General features: G+C 41.8%; 1 protein-coding gene across 4 annotated transcripts in view; it reads right to left on the bottom strand.

Annotated features, from left to right (window-relative positions):
- PIK3CG (phosphatidylinositol-4,5-bisphosphate 3-kinase catalytic subunit gamma) overlaps positions 1-9,693 on the bottom strand; it is a 41,235-nt gene extending 31,542 nt beyond the window's left edge. The window contains exons 1-5 of one of the 4 annotated variants that reach the window (XM_015134598.3): positions 9,476-9,693; positions 5,357-7,363; positions 2,314-2,379; positions 1,978-2,203; positions 90-193 (exon numbers count right to left, since the gene is read on the bottom strand). In XM_015134598.3, the coding sequence (XP_014990084.1) occupies positions 90-193; positions 1,978-2,203; positions 2,314-2,379; positions 5,357-7,351 (2,391 nt within the window). In that variant the 5' untranslated portion in view covers positions 7,352-7,363; positions 9,476-9,693. 4 annotated transcript variants of the gene reach the window in all.
- Positions 9,694-15,967: the final 6,274 nt, after the last annotated feature.

Raw genomic sequence — 15,967 nt, 5'->3', positions numbered from 1 at the left:
ACATTAGGTTTTAAGTACTGGGCCCCAGCAAGCATGTTAGACATCTTCAAGACATAAAGACCACGTGGAGACATCCAAGTGATACCTACTGCCAGCGCTCCTGCTTTCAGTCCAGGATCATATGGAACTCTAAAGCTTTTGGGGAGTTGAGAATTCTGCAGGTTTTCAAGCTTTTGTTTAAGTTGTGAAATAACTGTAATTGTCAAAAGTACACAAGAGTTATGTGAGTTCAAGAAATCATCAATATTATCTATTACATTTCCTGAGAACACACTTATTCATAGCATTCTATATATTTGTTCTGGTGTAGAGCAGAAGAAAACCGGGTGGGCCCTGCCTTTGAGGAACTAACCATATGAGGTGGTAAGATACATTGGGCTTACTGTGAGCAACATAACCATGTGCACATACTACAACAGGGGACAGAAATATGTGAATATATGTGGGATAACACATACATACCAACACAATCCAAGTAGAGAAGGATGCTCTGAGGGTAATGCTAAGGAATTAATACTGTGGTTTTCTTTCCAGCATGTTAAACTTTAAACTATCATCTGATTTGAGGAACAGACATTTGAGGAAAATAATAAATGGAATTTGGTTAGGGTTCTGTAATTTCTTTTCAGAAGAGGAAGTTAGGTTCTGTAGAGAAGTAGAGAAGATGGATGTGACAGCCTCAAAATTCTAAAGGCAAAATATGTGAATTAAAAATTACTGGATAACTGACAGAATGAGGGTCAGTACAAATGTTTTCCTTTCTTAAGATACAAATGAAATATTATTATTACCATTATCATTTTTAGGAGGAAGCATTGTAAGAATCAAAGGGAGAAAGACATTTTAAATTTTCAGGAGTTTAAAATACTGGTTGAGTACATGAAGTCTCTATGTAATAAGCCACAGTGCTAGGTCTAGGTATGTAAAAATGAAAACGAGATATTCTCTAGATTCAAGGTTCATACAGTTTACCAGACCAGGAAGATATGTTAAAGACTTTAATTTAATGTAGTATCAATCAAAATCTACAGAATTACAGAGAAGGAGTGATTAATTTTCCTAGGGCAGAAGCAGGTTTTCTTAGGGTAGGGATAAGATATTGGAAACAGCTTGAGAGAGAAGGTGGGGTGTGTGTGTGTGTGTGTGTGTGTGTGTGTGTGTTTATTACCTTTACACACACACACACAAACAGACACAGATACAGAGTCATCTCTTGGTCTCTGTAAGGATTGGTTCCAGGACCTCCTGCAGATATCATAATCCATGAATGCTCAAGTCCCTGATATAAAATGGTGTAGTATTTGCATATAACCTATGCACTTCCTCCCATATACTGTAAATCATCTCTAGATACCTATAATATCTGATAAAATGTAAATGCTAAGTAAATAGTTGTTATACTGTACTGTTTAGGGAATAATGACAATAATAAAAGTCTGTACGTGTTCAATGCAGATGCAATTATTTTCCAAATGTTTTCTATCCGTGCTTGGTTGAATTTACAGATGTTGGGCCACAGATAGGGAAGAATGAATGTATCTCTATATATTACTCTGAGATATATAGACGAAGAAATGCCAAGAAATTAAAATAGCCTCTCAAAAATTCATCATTTTATAAGACTGAAAACTTGAAAACTATATGTGCATATTCAGAGATGTGAAGAAAAAGGTAAAGATTTGGAAATATCTAATCTTTGTGTATGCAACTGTTCTTAAAAAATACATCTTACATCTGCATAATGCTAGTTAATTTTTCAGAGTTAAGAATATGTAAATATATAGTTAAAAATTATGAACTTGTAAAAGGAGAACTTTAAATTTGTTTACTCCATGCAGACAGAAGACTCAAAAATGTGTTCTTGGTGCCTTCAGGAGGATGCAACTTGGATTCCAGGAAGAAAAAGAATTATAGGAACAATGGCATTTGGAGACGAAGGCATTTGGAAAGAGAACCAAGAAAATATAGCCACCATACCTTGGGAACTGACATCATACTTTTCAGCAGAGAGCGATTTAATATCAAGGGTGACTTTTTGTAACATCTCGATTACTTGGACTTGTTGGGTAAAGTCGTGCAGCATGGCTGTGCCACAGCCCCTCAAATAGGCTTCCAGAATCACGGCGAACCTCTGCTGATAGTGTCTGGACTGGGCTATCTCACTTCTCAAGAACCAAAACAAAAAGTGACCAATTCTTTTGTTCTGAGGGCAGGTACAAGAAAGTTGAAATTATTATGACTAATGCTTTAGGTCTACCAGTCAATTCTTGGCAACTTAAAATGTCATGCTATTATCAAAATGGAAGTACTTACTCTTAAACCACGCTTCAGCAGAAATCTGGCAAGGGCGCTATCATGGTATGGTTCAAATTTCACAGCCTAAAGGAAGAACACATTGGCATTTGTAGGACTATACTCTACATTGTTGAATCAGGGAAAAGGAAATGGAGAACTGGTGCTCTGTTTTAGTGGGACTTCATGGCTAGAAAGATGAAAATCTTAATAGTAACTTAAGTTTAATTCTGTCTTTTAGAGGACACTTAGGACCAGACTGAACCACTTGACTTAAGATCATAGAGCAACCGATGACATAACTGGGATTAGAGGCTGAAACACTTGACTCACGGTCATGTGCTATTGATAAATTCAAAGGTGAAGAGGTGAGGGAATTTGCTCTAATTAGGTCTTACTGGTTTTGTTGGAGGGGTAGAGGGGAAAGATGGAGACACTGTAACAAATCTATAAAGTGGAAGGTAAGAGAGGATGTGAGAAAGAAAATGGACAGTGGACATATAGTATAATACACATAAGGAGAAAAATATTTGTTAGATGAAAAGATCCTAAAAGCTCTATAGCCTCTCTTTTTGGCATCTTACTGGCAAGTCACTGAACTGTCTCACAGGTTCTTAACTACAAGTAAACAGTGGGTCTAGATCAATCCACATAGAGCAATCACTACCCCCTGCCACACTGTGGTGTGTACAGAGCTTTCTGTCCAAAAGTCCCTGATTTTATGTTTTCTTAGGTATAATTTGATCTTCATTTTTAGTGTTTAGTAATTTTCATATCACTTGGCTGATGTTAGAGACTATTGACTTAGTACAGCTCTATTACTGAAGAGGAAGAACTGATAAAATGTAAAAAACACAATTAAATTTTGTGAGTGCATGGGTATTTGTTTCATTGTTCTCTGTGCTTTTCTGTAAGTTTGAAATAGTTCGTAACTTTAAAAGCAGCAACACTAACATTGTTCAGATTATTATAAAAGCATATACAAAGTTAGAGGATCGATATCATATGTAAACATGAAGAGAGACTTAATATTAAATATCTCCGAGTATGCACTTTATGAATAGAAATGGTGTATCCTTTTTTCCTAAGGAACGGAAGAAATTCCCATTCTAGTTTATATTTTAGGAACTGGAGGCTCCTTGGAAGGATTTACAATTCTTCCTCTGGTTTTCCAGTTTGGACATGATCAGTAGTGACTTCATCATGTTTCAATTATACAAGTTTTTACAAAAATGCTTTTCAAAGTTATGGTCAAATAGGTGCCACTGTAGCTGCATCAAAGGCCTTAATTCTGAGAATGTGGTCTTTTAGCCACCAGTACTCATTTTCGCAATGTTTTAAGTTTCTAACCCAGATGTGAGTCTTTCTGACCTTCTTCAGGTTTCACTTCTGTAAAGACAGTGCAGATCTCAACTAGGAGACCATTTTGATGAGGAATGAGTCATTTAGCCATAGCTGAAAATGTCTCAAGTAGTTTTACAAATGACTACTCTTCTTCAGATTTAAGACCACAAATTCAATGTTAATATTATGTATTGACCTCTTCCATTTAACACATTTCTAAAAAGAAGATTATTCATTTTCCAGCTCTTTAAAGTTCACTTGTGAACATGACAATGAAAAATAATTCATGTTAGCCTTAGGATTTGCAACAGAGCTCATTCAAGTTTGTTTCATGTTGTTTTTCTTATGGAGAGCTAGAAAACTGAAGACTATTTAATTATTCTAAAATTCTTTAGTGTTATACAAATATCTGATGTAGTGAAAAAACTACTGAATATATTTAACGGATGAAAACAAACCCAAATGTAATGTTTCAAGTATCTGACTAACAGGAAGGTGAAGATTGAGAGTTAAAGTTGAGGCTATCCAAAATGCTTATCAGAAAACTCCAGAACTTCCTATAAATACAGATAGTGATTAGACAGTTTAGTGTGTAATATTTAGCCTGGCTACTCCTAAAGATCTCAGGTCAAACATCACTTACTCAGAACTGTCCCTGGGTCCCTTAATCAAAATTAAGTGTACCTTGGACCCCTGGACTGTTTTCTCATAATACGGTATAGTTTTCCCGAAAGTATTTGTCACAATTTGGTATTAAACATCTGTTTGTGTGTCTACTCATTTAATGCCAGTCTTCTCAGTACATGTTGTTGAATTAATGAATGAATAGGTCTGTGCTCTAAAATAGCACTTCTATTCAAATTCCTTTACTTCCTTTCCCTTGTCAAGCAGTACAATATAAGTTGAGAACTGCTAAAGTGAGCAGGGGAACTGTTCCCCTTTCTTTCTTTAACTTCTTAGCTAAACCTTAGAAAAATCACTTGTCCTCTCAGGATCCCAAGGAACATCATGAGAAACGGAGTAGAAATACATACAGTCCTGTACCTATCTGCAGAGAGGAGCTTTCAAGATTCTACCCAGATATGAGATATTATTCTGTGAACTGTAATAGACTTAGACAGAGAGTAAGACCTTTTATCTCTAGTCCCAGAATCCTGACACCAGACTGACGAAGGATATGGTGGTGGATTTGTGAAGGGTTTCGGGTAGTGAAAAGAGCAGGATTTGGAGGCAGACCTCCTGGGTTTGAATTCTGGTCTGCCTCTTTCAAAGTATGTGATCTTGGGCACATTACTTAGCCTCTTTGTACCTCAGTTTCCTCATGTAAAAAGTGCAAATGTTAATTTGACCTCCATCATAGTTATTGAAAGAGTTAAATGAGATAATACACTGAAAGCATGTCAGTCACTTGGAGCCTTGGCACATTAAGTGGAATCTATTATTAAAATAATAAATGAGAACAAAGTATTCCCACAGGGCCAATTCTCCTAAAAACGTGAAGTACTAATGTCTGCAAAACGCTTGTCGGCAAACCCTCCAAGACAGTAAAAATGTACATGCAACAGTTTACTACTTTTTGAGGTGGCTTCATCAGATCTAGTTTGGCCGATGATGAAGCTCTGAACAAAGGGCATTTGATGACAACTGAATGGGGTGCCTGTGCATATGCAAATAAATTCCTTTTGAGAAGGCTTCCATTGATAACACCAACATCCCCTACCTGTACCAACTGTAGAAGGTAATGCAGAACATCATCGTCCTCCAAGCTCTCCAGTTTCTGAACTGCAATGGCTCTTACATTTTCATCTGAGAAGTTGCAGTCCAGGAGCTGCATTGTTAACCCAACATCCAAAGCACTTTGATCCCAGACTTCCCTTCTGGCCAACAATTGGTATGTTTTGGCCACAATTTCTTGCTGTCCCCATTTCACTGAACTAAATAGCTTAGGATATGCTTTTGGGTGCTTAAGGCTTTCATATCTAAAGTGCCAGAGCAATTCTTTGTCCTCTGCTGTGAGAGGGTTAAGTGGATCAGTAGCTATGATCGCCTCCAATTGCTTGCGAAGCTGGTTGGGCATTTCTGCTCGAACCCGGTCCCCTTCCGGGTCAGGGGTGGGCTGATGCTTAGGCAGGGCTATCGGGTGGCAGTAATTGTCCAGAAGAATGGAGATGGACATTGAGTTCTCCTTGTCTGGGTTAGTTGCAGACGTGAGTTTGTCAGCACTGAAGCTTCCTTGGTCTTCTCCCTTCCCGGATATCTGCCACATGTGGAGAACGTATTCTCCACGGCGCAGAAGGAACCGGTGGTCTATCAGCAGCAGGTTCACATAATAGAGAAGCTGAACTTTGCCCTTGGACTCAGAACTGGGGGACTCTGCAGAGGCCTTGCTGGACACTGCTGGAGCTTTACCACAGTAGATCTGGAGGTTCAGTAGAGCTCCTTTGGGCAAGTCTTTGATTTTGATACTGAACTCAAGCCACACATTCCAGAGCACCTCCTCTGTGAAGGGTTTGGGGCTGGTTCTCCTTTGGCAAAGGACTTGCTGCCCATGCTGGATGTTTGCCTCTACAAAAACTGTGAGGTCGGTGTTCCGGGGCAGGACGGGGATATCAATGCCTCTGATCTTGACCCTGAACTTGCGGTCGCAGTCCCACAGGGACACGGTGAACACACTCTCGTGGTCCTTGCCGTGGATGGTCAGCTGCTCATGGTAGCCAGTGACTCCTGTGCAGTCATCCACCAGTGGCCACTCTTCCTTCCTTACCTCGTCTAGGGCCGGGTCTGGAGGCGTGTCCAGTACCAGGTGAATTTCTTCTCCGTTCTTGAGGCAGTGCCTCACCCACTGGAAGTTTTTGATGGGCGTTTCGCCCACCAGGTACTCATCCCGGCCACAGACGCGCAGCACAAAATCCTGTTCGCTTTGGCTTTCAGGAATATCCATCAGAGATTTCTTCTTGGCCATCTTGGTGAAGAAGCTCTGCAGGATGGTTCCAGGGGTGTCGTCGGGCGAGACCTTAATGGTCTGGCTGGTGGTGCTGCGGTGAATGACGATGAAGATGCAGTTGTTGGCAATCTTCTTCCACAGGTACTCCGGGAGGGGCTTGGACGTCACCCAGGGGTGCATGGCGTAGAGCCTCGGGTCGCGACTGGCCACCTCCGCCATGCGCGGCGTCACCAGGCCGCGGCGCGTGAACTCCAGCTCGTCGTCGTGCACGTTGCTGACGTCGGTGACATCATAGCCAATCAGCGCGGTGAGCTGCCGCTGGAAGGCCTGCGACTCCTCAGAGGGCGGGCGCCGCTGCACCAGGTGGATCTGGCCCGGGCTCCGGTGAGTGGCCTTCCAGTAGCGCAGGCAGTCCAGAGTCTGCACCACCTGGTACTTGTCGTAGATCTCATACCACTGCCCCTTCTTCTGGTAGAGCAGGAGGAAGTGGTCCGGCCCCAGTCGGTGGTAGAAGTCCGACGCCATGCTGGTCTCCAGCGCTCGCAGCCACACCTGGGCCTTCATCTGCTCCACGTTGCCGTGGCCCGCCACGTGCAGCAGCGCCGTTTCGGGGCTCTTGCATTTGCGCTGGCTGGTGGGCAGCACGAACTCGATGGGGATGAGCTCCATGGAGGACAGGCTGGCCGCAGCACTGCGCGGCTTCATCCTCCGGCGCCTGCGGCAGTTGTCCTCTCTCAGCACCACGGGCTGTTCATAGTTCTCCAGCTCCATGCCCTACGCGACCTGGGAGCAGAGGGAGACAGGGATTTGTCACAAGAAAGGCACTTTCCCTTTATATTTTCTGGTGAGATGAGGAAAGAGGAGGTGTAGGCGGCGTACATGTGTGCAGGCACCCAGAGGGACCAAGTATTTTAAACTGGAAGCACTACAGCCCTTCAGAGCATGGGCTTTGGAGTCGGGCCCATGAGGCCTGGTCCAGCCACTTACTTTCTGGGTGATTTGGGCTGTTTAATCTCTGATCCTGTTTCTCATCTCTCAGACAGGTTAGTAATGAATGTCCCAGAGGGAGAGTTAAATAATACTTGTTCAATATAGGTGACGGGTATATGGGGGCTTATTGGTCGTTCTACTTCTGTATACTTTGAAAATTTTAAAGAGGTGGGTAAAACACTCAGCCAACACAGTGCATGACACATTATAATGGCTGAGAATGGAAATTGTTCTTAAACATACTGAAACATAGATGACTAAAATAGTACAGTTAAGGATCAAGTCCTAGTTTACAAGGTGCAACATGAGATGCCAAAAAACCTCACTTTGAAAACAGGCCTTTAACTTACTTCCTCTTTGTTCAGTCTCACACTTCTTGGAACCCAGACACCTCACCCAACCTTGCTTCACGTTGTCTGTTTTCAAACTGCCTGGACCCACGATCTACTCCCTAATAAATTTCCTGTCACTTGGTTTCATCTTTTTTTCTTTCTAATTAGGAAAGCAAGTCATTTCATTCGTAAAGCTAAAACATGTCGGAATTAGTAAAGTTACAGTCAAAACCATTTGCAGATACGTAAAATTTTGAATCACTGAATTTGTCAGCATTGTGGCTGTCATTGCTATATTAGGTCAGTATCTTAGAAGAGTCACCCAGCCCTGTACTCTCCCAATAGGAACATGTAGGTAATTTTAACATTGTTTAATTAATTAATTTAAATTAATTTGATCTGTCTCTGCTTAATAGTGGAAGAGCCACAGGATGGAAGGCAGGATTTCTGGATTCCAGTGACCTTCTGTTTAGACCCCCAATCATTTAACTTCTTTTTTGCTCTAATATTTTCATTTTTATGACACAAGTTCACAAATTTATTCTCATTAACTTACTCTTTCCACAGAATTCAATAAGTACCTACCCTTCACAAAGCACTTAAGTATAAATGGAACATACTGCAATATGAAATCCTTCAAGTAATAACTGAAATTTGAAATGTATTAACACTGAAAGATTAATAGGTATTTGCTTTTAATATTTAGTATCACTACATTGTAATACATTATATTCTAAACAAGAATCAATCACTGAAAGAAAAAAAGTTTCAGAAAATATCATTTACTCTCTTAAATAACTAATGTTAGACTCAAAACTACATTATTTCTTTAAGAAATAGTGGAGCATTTGATGTGTACCAAAAAGGAGAGCTTGATAAAAAGATAAGAAAGACACATTTCATTTGATCCAAACTTATGTTCAAATCTTGGCTTAACTTTAAAGCCAATATTCCCTCTCTTAAAATATGAAGTTATACTTAGTAAGTGAAACCAACTGTCCCAAAGAACTGTCTCTTGTGGCTTAAAACATTCATTTTGGTCTTTTGCTACATTATAGAATAACTAACAAGAGAACTGTAAGATACATTGATGTTGACACTAACTTGAAATAAAACATGTCCAAATTTAGGCAGCATATAAATACACAGCAATAACTTCTGCCTCAGTGATACCGAACGATCTTATAAGATGCAGAGGAAAACAGGATAATACTCACTGGTTTCCTTCATGGCTGAGGCTATGACACTTTCCCCTTTTATGAGAAGATGTTGGAAACACAGTAAGTACAGTAATCTTGAAGTATGCACTTGTAGGAATATGAAGCCTGGCCACCGTGCCCTCCCTTTTCCTCCCAAAACAAAAACAAAAATCTGATGCACCTGCAAAACTTTTGCCGGAACCTTGTGAATATCCACAATACAGGTTGGACTAGACAATGAAACACAGACATTCAGTGGTAGTATCATCTCGAGAACCGACAACAGTTCCAGATAAAAATAATCTAGCCGAGGAGGAAGTGCCACTATTCCGAGTCAGACCCAACAAAGAGCAAAAAATAGAAGGAAGCAATACCTGATAAAGCAGCGGAGGTGATGATGCTGAAGGATCATTTGTTTAATTTTTAAAAACAAAACAAATTCAGACCTACCCAGTGTGCCTCTAAATTCTTCCGCTTTTCTGGGGCTCCCTTCATATCCAGATGCAGAGGAAGTGTTGCAGTTACCAGGAAGGAAGTTTTAACCAAGTTGATTATACGTGTGATTGCTCATTTTAAAAGTGTCAGAAATGCATTTCCTGTTTTAGCATAGAGAGAGAGGGTAAGAGTATGAGACTAAGCAATGTTTACCATGGTTTTTCTTTCTTTTTTTTTTCTCTTTGAACTAATTTTTCAAAAATTGTGATACTGAGACAAAATGACATAAATCCAAACCAAAATTACCCATTATGAGACATAAACGTATGAAATATCTTTGTAGCTAGTTCTAAGTAAAAGAAAAGGTTTAAGAGCCACAGTATTAAGTGTCCTATTAAGAAGACTTTTACCAGTCAAATTAAACTCATTTCCCTCCTGGGAATTCAAAAGAATCCTTGTTCCTACACACTAACTGAGGAGTGGGGAAAGAGAAACCTAGTCATCTTGAGGACTAAGTTATCCAGCTGAAAATTTTTAAAGGCACGGTCTCGGAGCTCACTTCCTTAGCTTGGTGAGAGCTTTGTCTATTTTTTCAGAGCATTTGGGGCCTAAAATATCACTGGCTGAAGCTGAAAGCACTGCAGCATGTGCATGGTGTGTGTATATAAATGTGACATACTGCAGTAAGTAACCCTTCAAATAATGGTTGAAATGCTAAAAGTATTAAAATTGAAAGATGAATAAAAAGGTATTTTGATTTTAATACTTACTACCACCACATTGTAATACGTTATATTCCAAACAAGGATCAACTACTGAAACAAAAATTAATGATTCAGAAAATATCCTGTGTTGAGGATGGAGCCTTATTGTCAGCAATGATTGATTAATTGACTGTAGACAAAAGAGAAGGAGGTTGCTTGGTATCGTGGGGACATTGGGGAGCTGAACACTGTTACAGCATCAGACAGGGTCCATCCTGGGAGTTGGCTCCTGATGCCTATGGGAGTAGAGAATGCATAGAAAAGCCATCCTAAATCATTTTTAGAGTAGCTTTGTATCTTCCAGGTGACCTCAGTTCTTTCCAGAACCTCCAAGCATCCTGAACCCACGCCCCCTCTCCTCCATCTCAGAGTTCCCTACGCAAGAGTTCATCCTCCAACCGGGGTGTTCAGGGACTCCAGCTGAGCTTCAAGGGCAGCAGATAGAATGGAGGTGGCCTCACAAGTCTCTTGGAAGTATATAATTAAGAGTTCCTCTGAATTACTCTGATACTGAGATAGGATTTGACTTATCTCCTTTTACATATGTCCCTTGGGTTTTAACTTTTAAATAGCACTCTAATAGTTGACATCAGCAGGCAAATAATTTCATTCAAAGGCTGCCAACCAAATATTTAGAGGGGGCTTATCAGCTTCCCAAAGTATATTCCTATGTAGGAATACTCCCTTAGGAGGCTGGCAGCTTTAGAAGCGTCAAGGCTGGCCTTCTTGGTTGGTCCTGAGGGAAGATCAAAACACTGCAGCCACCAAGCCATGATGTGAGAGCCTGACAAGCTGTGTTTTACCCAGAGTGTGTGGGAGGGTTCCTGGGGGTGGGTGGAGTGGGAGGAGGTTTGAGGGTGGGAGGGCTGACCTCAAAGGGACCATGAGCTTGGCCAACTCTGTTCCCCGGACCATTCAACACATCCCTTCCCTGTCCTGGCTCAGTCACTTCCAGGGGGCCAGGTCCCAATCTGGCACTGCACATGCACACGCGCACCCTACATTATTCCAGAAACACGAGAGTCAGCCTCTTGGCCCTGCCTGCTTCTGAAGGAACTATTCAGCTAAGTTTGATTAGGCAAAGGATTTTCTGTTCTATGACTAAATTTGCAAATACGTCAGGTTTATTGGTGGCTTGAGATTAAAAGTACCCTGCTCTTCCCCAAATCTTAATATAGCCACTAAAATTTGACTATCTGTAGGAAATGCTCCCAGGCAGAAGTAATGGCAAAGATTTCCTTCCTCTGTGGATACTTCCTCCATGCAGAGGCATCCTTTATGAGTAAGAATATTTTATATCCCCAGAATATTTAGAAGACCTTCAGTCCTCATTAATGTCCTGTTTTAATAACATACTATTTTTCCCTTCTGTGATTCTGTAGACATACAAATCATTTTGACTGGGGGAAAAAGAAAAATACAATCAAAGGCTCGGACCTTCAATATCACATCAGTGATCACAGCAATGACAAGATAGAACAGTTTAGAAAATAACACAGTAGGAAGTATCAGTGATCAGTAGACATTAAAAATTAATTATTTGTTATGAGGAAGGCTCTTTGCAAAGGCCTTCAGAGAGATTATTTATGGTCTGCTTGGAGAGACAGAGCATGCAGAGGAAAGAATAACATATGCAATGTGTTAGCATAAGTTTAACTGTGTGATGTAACTTTCATTATGCAAGCCAACGGTTTACTGGAGGAGCTCACTTTGGGTGGGATTTGAAAATTTTTGTTTTAAGTATGCAGGGGAAGGTCCAGGATTCCAGGAAGAGGATTCACAGGGGCAAGTCCTCAAGCCAGAAGGCATCTGTGGGACAGTGAACAAATCAGTTCACTGAAATGGAGAGTTTGCAAAAGACAGCAGTGAGAGAGACGGGCAGAGACATGGCAAGACAAATGTGTGCTTCCCACATGTATTTCACGTCTTGGCACATGTAAATAGTGGTGACATGTGTATGGCACACTGGGGTGAGCTGAGGAAGCTCCTCAAAGCATGAGACAATGGGTGCATCCCCAAGGCCCTCACCGCTTTGGGCATACTGGCTGGGAACTCTGTTATTGGTTATTTACTGTTGGAGTATCTCTGTCACTCAGACTTGAGGGAATCTTGCATCTTGAAAAAACATGATCATTTTTTCATATTTTTTTTAACTCAGCTTCAGATGGTTTATACATTGTGATAAAGATGCAAAAAGGCATTTTAATCTAATCTAACAGTTTAGTTCACCTTCATACCTTGCTTTATTGTCTTGAGCACAAAGGCAAACCTTTATGAAGCTGTGCCTGATATTTTTTGGTCTGTATTTGGTAAGATTTAAGAGAAACATCCTGGTATTGTAGAAACACAGGCTGGGTGTGGTGGCTCACGCCTGTAATCCCAGCACTTTTGGAGGCCGGGGTGGGCGGATCACGAGATCAGGAGATTGAGACCATCCTGGCTAACATGGTGAAACCCCGTCTCTACTAAAAATATAAAAAAATTAGCCGGGTGTGGTGGCGGCCACCTTTACTCCCAGCTACTCAGGAGGCTGAAGCAGGAGAATGGTGTGAACCTGGGAGGCGGAGCTTGCAGTGAGCCGAGGTCACACCACTGTACTCCAGCCTGGGCAACAAAGCGAGACTCCGTCTCAAAAAAAAGAAAAAAGAAAAATAAAAAAAGGAAACACACACATTAATGAGACCTAGGTTTATTCCTGCACATTCTTCAGGCCTCATATATGCCCCTTCATTTCTTTGGGCTTCCTAATCTACCAAAGGATAACAACTACCCTACATATTTCATAGGGAGTTGCTATAAATACTCAATTTTCAATGGAACAAAAATTTGTCTCACTGTACTATGTCGGATATTATGTTAGATGACTCTAGAAGGTACAGAATTCCGGGTATCAAACACCAACACAACACAGAGAGGAAGAAAAGTCCGTGCCATCTTGTGTGTTTCTTTTTCATAGAGAGGAAGATTTTCCCAAAGGTCTTCTGGGTTCCTTTATGTCTCTGGCAAGAACTGTGGCAAGGGCCTGTCGATACCTCAGCCAATCAATAGGAAAGGGGATAGAATTATGTGAATGGTTTAAGCTGCTCAGGATTTGCCCCTTGAGTTCCTGGCTAGCTAGAGAGTGGTGGACACCAGAACCGAATGTCAGGGTTCTGACTGTAAGGACAAATGGCATTAGGGAGGATTGTAGGAGACTGTACCAGTCTTGATGCCATTAGGAATGTAGGCTATTATTATGCCATGTGAGTGGAGGGGAGCCACTTCAGGTTCTGAGAAAAGAAGCTATGGGAAATCAGTCACAGTCAACACAACTCCATGGACCTACAGCCAGATCTAGGTCCCTATGGGACCTTCCACTTCATTCTCCATTCTTAGTATCAGAAACTGACCATTGAGCACATTTTTCTGTTTCCTTGTTTAATTAAACTTTGCCAATACATAGTAGTAAGCACTGCACAAATTTCTGGAAAAGATTTTTCTATAAATTGGCTTTTCAAAATCCAAAATCCTTTGCATGATACTTCATTTTTATTTTATTTTTTATTTTTGATACAGAGTCTAGCTCTGTCTCCCAGGCTGGAGTGCAGCGGTGTGATCTCAACTCACTGCAACCTCCACTTGCCGGTTGCAAGTGATTCTCCTGCCTCAGCCTCCTGAGTAGCTGGGATTATAGGCATGCACCATCACGCCCGACTAATTTTTGTATTTTTAGTAAAGACTGGGTTTCACCATATCGGCCAGCCTGGTCTTGAACTTCTGACCGCAAGTGATCTACCTGCCACAGCCTTCAAAGTGCTGGGATTACAGGTGTGAGCCACCACACCAGGCCTACGTAATACATTAGACCTTTTATGATGTATCCCTTATCAACTGTCCTTAACTCTCTCTTCCAGATTCTTCTCTTCCAAATCCCTTCCATAATTGAATTCCACCAATTTCTGCTCTCATACCTCCTGTGTTCCACCACACCTCTGTGCCTCTGTGTGCCACTCCCTGTGTCCTATCCCCTCCCGTCGTTCTCTCTCCTCTCCCTCCCCCTTCTCTCGTCCCCTCAGCCATTTGACCAGCTCCTGCTTCATTGGTATTCAGAGTGAGTAACCTCCTCTGAGAGGGCTTTCTGGTCAGGAAAGCATAGGGTTAGGGAAGCTTTCTCCCAGTAGAAACCACCGCAATAACAATATCACCACCAACAAGCAGAAACCCTTTTTTAGGGAAGGGTCTCACTGTGTCGCCCAGGCTAGAGTGCAGTAGTGCAATCTCAGCTCACTGCAGCCTTGACCTCCCAGGCTCAAGTGATCCTCCCATCTCAGCCTCCTGAGCAGCTGGAACTACAGGTGTGAGCATCCACGCTCACCTAATTTTTTGTATATTTAGTAGAGACAAGGTATTGCCATGTTGCCCTGGCTGGTCTGGAATGCCTGGATTCAAGTGATCTGCCTGCCTTGGCCTCCCAAAGTGTTGCAATTACAGGCGTTAACCACTGTGCCTGGCTCACAAACTCTTTTATGGCACTTTCTTTGAGTCTTACATTGATCTGAGAACTTTAGTACATTCATTCATTTAATCCTCACATCCTTCCAGGAGAGAGGCACTAATATTATCTCCATTTACAGGTGCTAAAAGCAAGGCACAGAGAAGTTGAATGACTTGCCCTAGGTGCCACAGGTGGTAAGTGGCAGACATCATAGCACTTCTCCCGGGTGAGGATAGCTGGTGACTGGGCTGCCTCCTCCACCAGACTGGGTTCTTTGAGTGACTGCTCTGTGTTCACTTGCTGTATTGCCCAGAGCTTAACACAGTGCTTGCCACATACAAAGCTAGGGCCTCAATAAATGTTGTTGGAATGGTTAGTTTGTATAGAGTCTCTCTTTTTGGAAGCCATTGGATTCCTTTGTATTTCCAGGAAGCAATGGGAATACTGAGTGATATTCCCAAAGCCTCCGAGACTAACCAAAACCCAGACAGCCCCTCCCTTCCATGTAACCACCTAACATAAAACTCTCCAGTCTGCCTCCTGTTCAAACCTTGCAATGTGAAACTTGGGAGGAAAATGCTCTGTAGGGTGTGGAACTTAGGAGGTAACCTAGTTTGACATTATAAGGAACCACAGTGCTTTAGAAACATCTCCTTTGTAGCTCTTATTTGGTCCAATTTAGTAGTTTTCTTTGTTGTTCCATTCCTATTATTGATTGAAATATAAGACCAAAGACTATCGGTACCATGTCCTGTGAGCAAGAAATTCTGACATAGAATGGACATCCAGACCCATCCCTGAGTCTCTGCCTTCAGAATTACCTGCATGCTGCTAAGGAATTTTATCTACCTACCTATGCACCCATCTAATCACCTGCCTAACTGTCTCACACACACACCATGATCCTGACAGAGACAAAGCTGGTTGCAATAAGGGAATAGTTTCCGAACCAAATCTGTTTCCTTCCTTCATAGGATTTTCCCTGCTCAAGAGCATAGCAGAGGGTCCTAGGAGAGAGGAAGACTGAAGAGACCAGCTTGGTTGGAGTCTGCTCTCAAATCGCTGGTCCTGAGGCTGGAAGTGAGATTATAATGGGAGCTGCTTCTCAGGCTTTCTTAGGGAACATTGTTCCTTCCAAAGCCCTGGGTTCTCAGCTTTGAGTCTGGCAGGAGTCACATCCAGCTGGAAGGAAG

Source organism: Macaca mulatta, chromosome 3, assembly GCF_049350105.2.
Source record: "Macaca mulatta isolate MMU2019108-1 chromosome 3, T2T-MMU8v2.0, whole genome shotgun sequence".
In the NCBI taxonomy this organism is placed as follows: domain Eukaryota; kingdom Metazoa; phylum Chordata; class Mammalia; order Primates; family Cercopithecidae; genus Macaca; species Macaca mulatta.
This window is presented reverse-complemented; position numbering and strand designations above follow the sequence as displayed.